Source organism: Coregonus lavaretus, assembly GCF_964263955.1.
Source record: "Coregonus lavaretus genome assembly, chromosome: 20".
Taxonomy (NCBI): Eukaryota; Metazoa; Chordata; class Actinopteri; order Salmoniformes; family Salmonidae; genus Coregonus; species Coregonus lavaretus.
This window is the reverse complement of record NC_140007.1, coordinates 38,621,340-38,630,368: the sequence shown is the minus strand read 5'-3', so window position 1 is coordinate 38,630,368 and position 9,029 is coordinate 38,621,340. Positions and strand designations below refer to the sequence as shown.

Sequence of the window (9,029 nt, the reverse complement as noted above, 5' to 3'; positions counted from 1 at the left end):
GATCTGTTCACAGTCACAGGCAGACTCGGAGTGGGCACACACCTACATACACACACACACACCGGGTCCCTTCCACTACAACAGACTGACTGACTTACACAATGTGTGATTAAATCATAGGACTAATCTTAGACGTTTAGAGAGGTTGACTCTGACAGAAGAAGAGAGATGGAGAAAGACTGATATAGGAGAGAGAGGGGGGAGAGAGAGAAAAGGGGAGAGAAAGAGAGGGAGGGAGAGAGAGAGCAGTCCCTCCGGCTCAGCTCCTAGCCAGCCTGTTAGGATAAATACTCTCCTGCTGCTGTTTCTTGCCTTCTAATCCTCCTGTAAATATCCTGTAATCGGGGTGAGAGCATGCTGCCTCCTGACTAACTTATACCAGCAACTACAGGCTGCCTGCTGCCTGACTTAGCGTTCACTGTCTATGTAAAGACCTGGGAGGAGGATGGTGTGGCGGTGGTGATCCATCGGACAGCCTATGCACACCGTGAGGAGGGGGCTAGAGCAGGCTAGCTGGAGCAGCACGGGGCTGTTGTTACTGGTACTTAGCCAGACAAACTCCTCCAAAAGCTCAGAGGAACGGAGGAAGAGGGAATGCTGTATTGACCCAGGGAGAGGGAGAAAGGGAGTAAACAGAGGGAGAGAGAAGAGGACAGTACCTCCATTGGATAGACAATCATTTTATGGTGAGACTTATTGGCATGTATGGGTTTGTAACTTTGTCAAAGTTCATGGTCCCACTACTTTCTGTTGGGGATCTTATCAGAGGCACCACTGGCTCTGGATTGTTGGGGATCTTATCAGAGGCACCACAGTCTGTGGATTGTTAGCATCTTTCATAATGTTCTCCTTCCACAGTTTGTTGTTCAGAGAAACAACAGAACAACAGAGAGACTGATCAAATCAGATTTTCAGGGGAAGTTGTTAGAGAACAAGTTGTTGTAATGTGACCCAGTAGCACAGGAGGTTGGTGGCACCTTGATTGGGGAGAATGGGCTCGTGGTAATGGCTGGAGCGGAATTAGTGGAATGGTATCAAATACGTCAGATACATGGTTTCCATGTGTTCAATGCCATTCCATTTGCTCCGTTCCAGCCATTATTATGAGCCGTCCTCCCCTCAGCAGCCTCCACTGCCCAGTAGTATATTGTCCAAGCCGGGGGAAGTTAGAGTAAGAAGCACATGGTTGTGCAGCCAGGCAGAGGAAAGAGAGAGAGAGAGAGAGGGCGCGTTGTAGTGATACCGGTCTTCATTCTTCTAAGAGGAACAGCAAAGGAATGAAAACAAAGGCTTGTGGGATTATAAGAGGTTGAGTGTTCCCATCTGTGTTTAAACTAGATCCTACTTAAAGGAAGCTTTTAGACTAATGAGTAGGCTAAGATGTAGTCATGTAGGTAGTTAAAAACAAGTGGTAAGGCTAATTCTTTGGGAAGAGATTGGAAAAAGTTGGTGTGTGTGTGTGTGTGATACTGCAGGGAAAATCAGGGCCAAGTCAGGCAGCTAGAGAGCTAAAATCACATCAATGCCCTTCTGCGGACGACAGATTTGTTTATGGTGCAGTGGAAAATAATGTTTTCCCATCCCTGCCCTTTCACACACACACACACACACACAAGCGGGTGTGCACACACACACTCATACACACACAATGGCACGCAGAAACACATGCACACACACATGCACACAAAAACACATGCACACACACATATACACACATCATTTTTCTGTCAGCAAAAGACAGAGTAGCAGCATCAAGGATTGCTAAATATAGCAGTCAGTCCTCAGAGCAAAATAGCCATTCTTTTTCTGACTGAGCACAGACAAACATTGTCATGCATTTGAGAATTTTTGTTTTACGCAACGTGAGAAGTTACAGATAACTTTCTCAAACAACATTGTTGCTGATTGTTACTAGAGCAATGATGTCATTATATTTGGTTGGACATTGTACAGTAACATTTAAATGGCAGATATTTCCACGCACTGCTCCATGCACTGCTCCTGAGTGGCGCAGTGGTCTAAGGCACTGCATCTCAGTGCTTGAGGCGTCACTACAGACTCCCTGGTTCAATTCCAGGCTGTATCACAACCGGCCGTGATTGGTCCCATAGGGCAGTGCACAATTGGGCCAGCGTAGTCTGGGTTTCGCCGGTGTAGGCCGTCATTGTAAATAAGAATTTGTTCTTAACTGACTTGCCTAGTTAAATAAATCATGGAGTTTTACTTCATGGCTAGGTATGTAAATACATTATCTTAATCTAAATGTTAATGCTACTTTATCTTTAAAGAGAAAATGATTCATTTTGTGTGTGCTTTTTGTGAATGGTGGATTGGTTGTGGGTGTGTGTGTGTGTGTGTGTGCGTGCGTGCGTGCGTGCGTGCGTGTGTGTGTGTGTGGGTGTATGCACAGATTGGTTGATTAGTACCCAGCAGGCTGCTCTACACTAGTTTAAGGTGAGGCTCCATGCGGTGGCAGATGCTGTAGCTGGCCTGGCCCAGCCTGGCCTCCCAGACATGATAGCAGACAGGCAAGCAGCACCATATGCCCTGTCTATACCCATTACACATACCCTATCACTTAGCCTACATAGGCTGACTCACTGAGAGAGAAGCCAAAGCTTTTTGTTGAATTTCTTATTCTTGAAAACCTCATTCTTGTTAGTCTGTGTTCAGCAGCAGTATACCTCTCTTTTCATGGTCTTTAGCTAATTGCTTTAAAGGTAAATGCATTGAATGCTTATTACACTCTCCCTGATAGTTTATGCAATGCGTATAAAACAGGCTTACAGTGCGTGCTCAGTATAGACATTAGAAAACTTCCCAAGAAGCTTTATTTAAACGCTAGGTTTATCTATAAATCGTGGCATTGACCTCCAGATATAGACTAGAGCATCATGTTCAGTGTGTCTCCCAGTAGGGCGTCCTGGTGTCCAGTAGGGTGTCCTGGTGTTCAGTAGGGCTTCCTGGTGTCCAGTAGGGTGTCCTGGTGTCCAGTAGGGCGTCCTGGTGTCCAGTAGGGCGTCCTGGTGTCCAGTAGGGCTTCCTGGTGTCCAGTAGGGCGTCCTGGTGTCCAGTAGAGCTTCCTGGTGTCCAGTAGGACATCCTGGTGTCCAGTAGGGTGTCCTGGTGTCCAGTAGGGCGTCCTGGTGTCCATTAGGGTGTCCTGGTGTCCAGTAGGGCATTCTGGTGTCCATTAGGACGTCCTGGTGTCCAGTAGGGCGTCCTAGTGTCCAGTAGGGTGTCCTGGTGTCCAGATCTCAATCCAGTTACAAAATGGCTATCTGAGGCACGTTGCACCGTGACGAGGCCAGGAGGGCATACTATTTCTGACTGCCATAATTGTTCAGATTACAGTACTTCCTCCTGTCAACCACACCTGGCTGGGAGGGGCTAGGTTCTCCTCATGTTCTCCTCAGGTTCTCCTCAGCCTGATTCACACTATAGGACCTAAGCGACCCAACCCTAGCCGAGCTGTACTGGGCTGGCCTGGTTCCGAATCCCCCATAGTTGATAGAACCGTACTGAAAAGGACAATTTAAGAATAAAATATCTGAGCAAACACAATACAGGTTGGATCGGCCCCAGAAGGTGAATCGGTCATTAAGGCTCTCCTCAGGTCTGGGGTGATTGAGGCTCATCTACTTTAGAACCTCACTCACTCCCACGGAATAAGACCAATCAATGGACCTGTCCATACACTCAGACCAGGCTGGCAATGGAAAATGTAGGAGTTACGACCGTGCCGTCTCAGGTCAATGGGAACCTTAGGAGGCTGTTCAGGAGCAACTTACTTGACAGATCAACATCGACTGAAAGATATGGACTTGAGAGGATCAACCAACTATATAGGCTAATGATTATAAAATGTTTTGTCACATTGGTCATTGAATGTAGTGTAAATACAGACTCTAAAGGATTGTTTAATGGCTATTCTTATAAAATATATGCATGTTACATGCCAACTAGATCCGTGCTGGTTTATTTCAGTTGTTGTACTGTGATTCAGAGAAGGTTAACAGATGCTCTATGAGCTGTTGATTAACACTCTTTGATAACAAACAGATTATATATTGGGGAAAGGGAAGGGTACCAAAATAGGGTAATCAATTTGCTTCATCACATTTTTAATTGAGTCAGCCAGTTGTTTCATATTATACAACGGGTGGGTCTAGATTGGTTAAATGCGCATTCCAGCCGGTGTCTATTCCACAAGTTACCACCGGCTAAATCTATGACGTTAAAATGCCTATTTACTCTGTTCTATCTGACTGCGCAATCCACTGTCTCATCCAGCCCAGGAAGGGAGGTTATAAACTTGATCTCCACTATAAAAAGCACCTAGACATTATCTTGCATTTCTTTTAGACTAACATTTTGTTTTCAACAGCGGAGATTTGTATAAACCTTGCTGTCTGTCTATCCGACAGTTGTTTCATAATGTGTAATTGAATTAGAGCGCTCCCTGTGGCGTAAGAATGTGACAGTCATATTGTGTGTGTGTGTGTGTGTTTGTGCGCATGCTCGTGCTGTACTGTGTCTGTTTGTCTGTGTCCCTCCAGTCATGTATGTCTGTGTCTATTCTTCCAGGGAGCAGCTGGGATGTGGAAATCATTAGCAGGGTCCAGGCAGGGTCCTCGCCACAGTGTGTGATCTCATCCTCCTGTGGGCAGAGGAGGCCTCTGGTCGGGCGTGATCCCCTGCTCTCGGTGGTCCACCTGGAGGTCCAGTGATGGCTCATGCACGAGATGATCCCCACCTGGGCGCCGGCCCATCCGAGGATTCTGAACTCTCTGAGAATGAGTCAGAAACGGCGAGCTTGGTGTCGGAGGACTCTATCATGCCAGACTATGAGATGGAGCGGGGTGGAGGGGGCACCACCTTTACGCTGTACGAGGCCTGTAACAGGAACGAGGCGCTAACGTTACGGAGGGTCCTGGAGAGGGGGGTTACTAAGGAAGAGGTTATGGAGCTGGACATCAATGGCAGGGTAAGGACTATGTCATGTTTCCCTCTGGTGGTCCTGGGTTCAATAAGTATTTGATTACTTTCAAATACTTGAAGCGTTTGCTCGAGTATTCCAAGAAAACCTTATGGCCTCAGATGTTGTACCTTAGACTAGAGCCGTGTTTCTCAACCTTTGGCCTGCGGACTGGCAATGATCCCTGGGATGATAGAGACTGATCCTTGAGATGGTTGGCTGACACTTTTTTTGTCAGTTACTCAAGTGTTAGTTTTAATGTAAAAGGTCCCACAAGAAGGAAGAGCAAAAGCTTGCCAGTTCCTGGTACATAAAAGGTTGAGAAACACTGCATTAGAGCATATTGAATGATCACATTTCTGCGTTCTGCTTTGTATCCATGTCAGAATGGCCTGATGCTTGCAGTCTCCAGAGGCTATGTGGACATCGTCTATGGTCTACACACATGTCCACTGATCGATATTAACCATCAGGACAACGAAGGCAACACAGCACTGATGATCGCTGCCCAGGCCGGTAAGCATTGCAATATTATGGTGGCTAGCTTTGGTGAGCATATCATATCATAGCATATCATATCAATAGAAGCACCTATTTCATGGTCTGGTAGGGATCACATAATTATACTCAGGGGTGTAACTGGAGAAAATAAATCACTCAAGGAACTTTATCACAGTCATCGGCCATTCAGCTACAAAACGTGTTAAAATGTTCCCCAGAAGATTCCCACCCAATTCCACCTGTGATAACAACTATGGCAACTCAAAACTTCCTAATAACAGCCCCTCTCTCCACCCAGGCTACGTCTCCATCCTGAACTTCATCCTGAACTACTACCCTAAGGTAGACCTGGAGGTGAGGGACATCCGGGGCTTCACTGCCCTCATCAAGGCAGCCATACAGGGCAGGGTAGACTGTGTGTCTTCCCTCCTCATGGCCGGTAAGTGGCTAAAGACAGTCAAATCAAGAATGGGAGTAGTCCTTGAACAAAAGTCTTTGAGTGCAGGAAGGACTTCTAAAGACTATTTCCATGGGTTTTTCTTTTCCACGTGGCGTAAAACCTCACTCTCCATACTGACAACTTCCTAACTGATATCTTATGTATATTCTCGAATCAGTAGAGGCACAGTTACTCTGGTGAAATGGGTTATCAACTTATCATCATGGAACTAGAATGACTATTGTATTATTCATTATGTTTCTATGGTTACCGTGAATGTGTTACGAAAAAAGAAAAAGTAGAACACTATATAGGGAATAGGGTGCCATTTCAGACATACACCAAGTGTATGATTATGACAGCCATTTTGGTGGAGAAGGATGATGACGCACATCTATCTGAGTTTAAGGGGAATATCTTAGGACATGGTTTTATTTTCTGATCTTCTTGTCTAATCTGGGACTAGCCGCTTTGGGTTACAGGCTGGATTATCTTGGTGTTTACCAGGACTGATATAGACATGGCTCTGGTAACACCTACTACTGGTTCATAAGTCAAGACAGGTCAACATCAAGTCACCCTATTACCTATTCTTATCTGTACCACAGGAGGCTGCTGAGTGGAGGACGGCTCATAATAATGGCTGGAATGGAGTTAATGGAATGGTATTAAACACATGGAAACCATGGAAACCATGTGTTTGATGTGTTTGATACCATTTCCTTTATTCCGTTCCAGCCATTATAATGAGCCCGTCCTCCCCAATTAAGGTGCCAACGGCCGCCTGTGATCTGTAGACACAAAAACAGCTTTGGGTATGGTGTTATTTGTGTTACGTCCACATGCCTTATAATGCGTTCCTCTTCAGCTGAATAAATGCTTGAGGACAGTCCTCTGAAATAGACACTAGTGTGAGTCCGTCTCGATCCAATAATGCACCCAATTAAATAATTAAGAGCTAAATATTGTTTCAACTGCTGATTGCCCCTTTAATTGAAAGCCTTGATTCTCCTGCTTCAAACTGAAGATGTTCATAAACACATACTGTCTCATTATTAGCCAATCAAATAGCGACAGTTCTCCTTTCTGTAGCCGCCGGGCTATTCAATTCCGGTCCTGGCGGGCCGAAACATTTCTGGTTTTTATTACTACCTGGTAGTTAATTGCAATCACCTGGTGTCCCAGGTCTGAATTGGTCCCTGATTAGAAGGAGGTGAAAAAACGGAAGTGTTTGGACCCTCCAGAACCAGAATTGAAAAGCCCACCTCATAGTGTGTTGCTGTCTATGTTTAGATCCTCTATACCCCTTCACATAGTAGGGCAATGAAGCTGTCAGAGTACATGCCTCACACATTACATTTAAAAAATCTCATCTTGATCAGTTTCCCTCATTTCTTTAGTGTCTAACCTTGTTGTCTAGCTCCTGTGATCATTTTGGATGCGTTCATTTTTCTCTGTCTCCCTTCCTATCCCCATGTCCAGGTGCGGATATCAATGTAGTGGATGAGGTCAGAGGGAAAGGCATCACGGACTGGGCCCTGAAGACGGGTCGCTTCGAGGTCCTGCAGCGTCTCCGTGTCCTCCAGGCGCACCCCATTGCTGAGCAGTTCTGCGACAGCTACGTGATTGAGTGGCCCGAGCTGAAGGAGCTGGTTGCCAAAGGTTAGAGAGGCAGGCCAGCAACCGGAGGGATGCCGGTTCCAATCCCTGCCCCGGCTGGGAAAAATCTGGTGGGGAGTGGTCCGGTAACCTGCTGTTGTAACCTATAACCTGCTCCAGGGGTGCTGCACTGCTGCTGACCCATTTATCCAACCTCTCCATTGGGCATGCATAAGCTATGTGTGTTTCTCTGTAGTGTGTCACTGTGACACATCTGAATCAAACTTTATTGCAATGCAACAGATGTTACTAGGTGTTCTACATAGTAGTAAAATAAATGTTGTACATAGAAGTAATCTTCTATCTTCTATCTTCTTCTAAAGCCATGAGCCCCAAAACACTGACCCAACGTCTGAAGGACAGCCTGACCATTAGCTTACCCAACGACCCTCAGGACAACGGAGTGATGGACCACCTGGTGAGGATGACCACATCCATCCACAGCCCTCTAGTCTCCACGGGCTGCCGGCCCCTCTGCCCCACAAGCCCCCCCGAGGTTGGGAAGCGCCGCCTGGCTGTGCCGGAGCTGATGGAGAAGCACAGCAGCAAGGACCTGGAGGAAAGCTCTGTGTGTCATAGTAACGGTGTGAAATGTTCCTTCACGCCTGCGCCAGCGTCATCGAGCTCCTTCTCGCTCACCAACTGCTGCTCGAACACGGAGCGGAGGGATAGTGGTCTCTCGACGGCTGCTAATGGCTTACGGAACTTCCTCCCTCGTTCCATGACCCACCAGAACTCCGTATTCCCGTCCGGTTGCATCCCCAAGATCACCTTCACTAAGTCTCTGGACAAAACACCTAAGAAGGCGAAGAAGGTGAAGAGGCACAAGGGCCACCTGGAGCCTCCGGTCTGGAAGTACAAGTCGGAGAAGGAGGAGAAGAAAAAGGAAAAGCAGAAGTTGGAGGAAGAGAAGGAAGCGCAAGAGAAGGCACTTAAGAAAGTTAAGAAGAAGGCAGCCAAGGCGGCAGCCAAGGCAAAGGAGCCCGCCAAGGCAAGTTAAACTGCCAACTGTCTGTCGTTAAACTGCCACAGAGTGGGAGCACAGAACCCTGGGAAAATAGAACGACCTCTGTGCTGTCATCAGATGGAAGAGGAAGCGAGACCCCCCACTTGCAGTTTTTGTTTTCTGGTTGAATGAAAGTCAATGAACTAAGTAGACCAGAGCCAGCTGCTATTGCATTGGTGTCTATGGGAGACCCACCCCTGTTAAGTAATTTTTTTCAATGCTTCCGTGATTTATCCACCATCTTTGCTGTCATCTCCTACCAACTCCATTGTATCCACTGTGATGATGTCATATAAGGAGGACAAGGGGACGGCTCCCCTGTGGTGGCACCTGCCTGGGGTCATCATGGAGGCCCAGTTGCACCCCTACAGTGGGGCCTCCAATAACATGGGTGGAAACTAGCATCTGAGCTGGACTAAGTCAAATGGATGGACTGTTGTTTTTCC

General features: G+C 46.8%; 1 protein-coding gene across 1 annotated transcript; it reads left to right on the top strand.

Annotated features, from left to right (window-relative positions):
* Positions 1 to 4,729: 4,729 nt before the first annotated feature.
* Positions 4,730 to 8,577, top strand: LOC311147866 (photoreceptor ankyrin repeat protein-like; the record flags this gene model as incomplete). Its single annotated transcript, XM_084184691.1, has 5 exons — positions 4,730 to 4,987; positions 5,365 to 5,494; positions 5,778 to 5,918; positions 7,401 to 7,580; positions 7,901 to 8,577. 5 exons carry the CDS (start codon positions 4,730 to 4,732, stop codon positions 8,575 to 8,577), a joined length of 1,386 nt encoding a protein of 461 aa, XP_084040817.1.
* Positions 8,578 to 9,029: the final 452 nt, after the last annotated feature.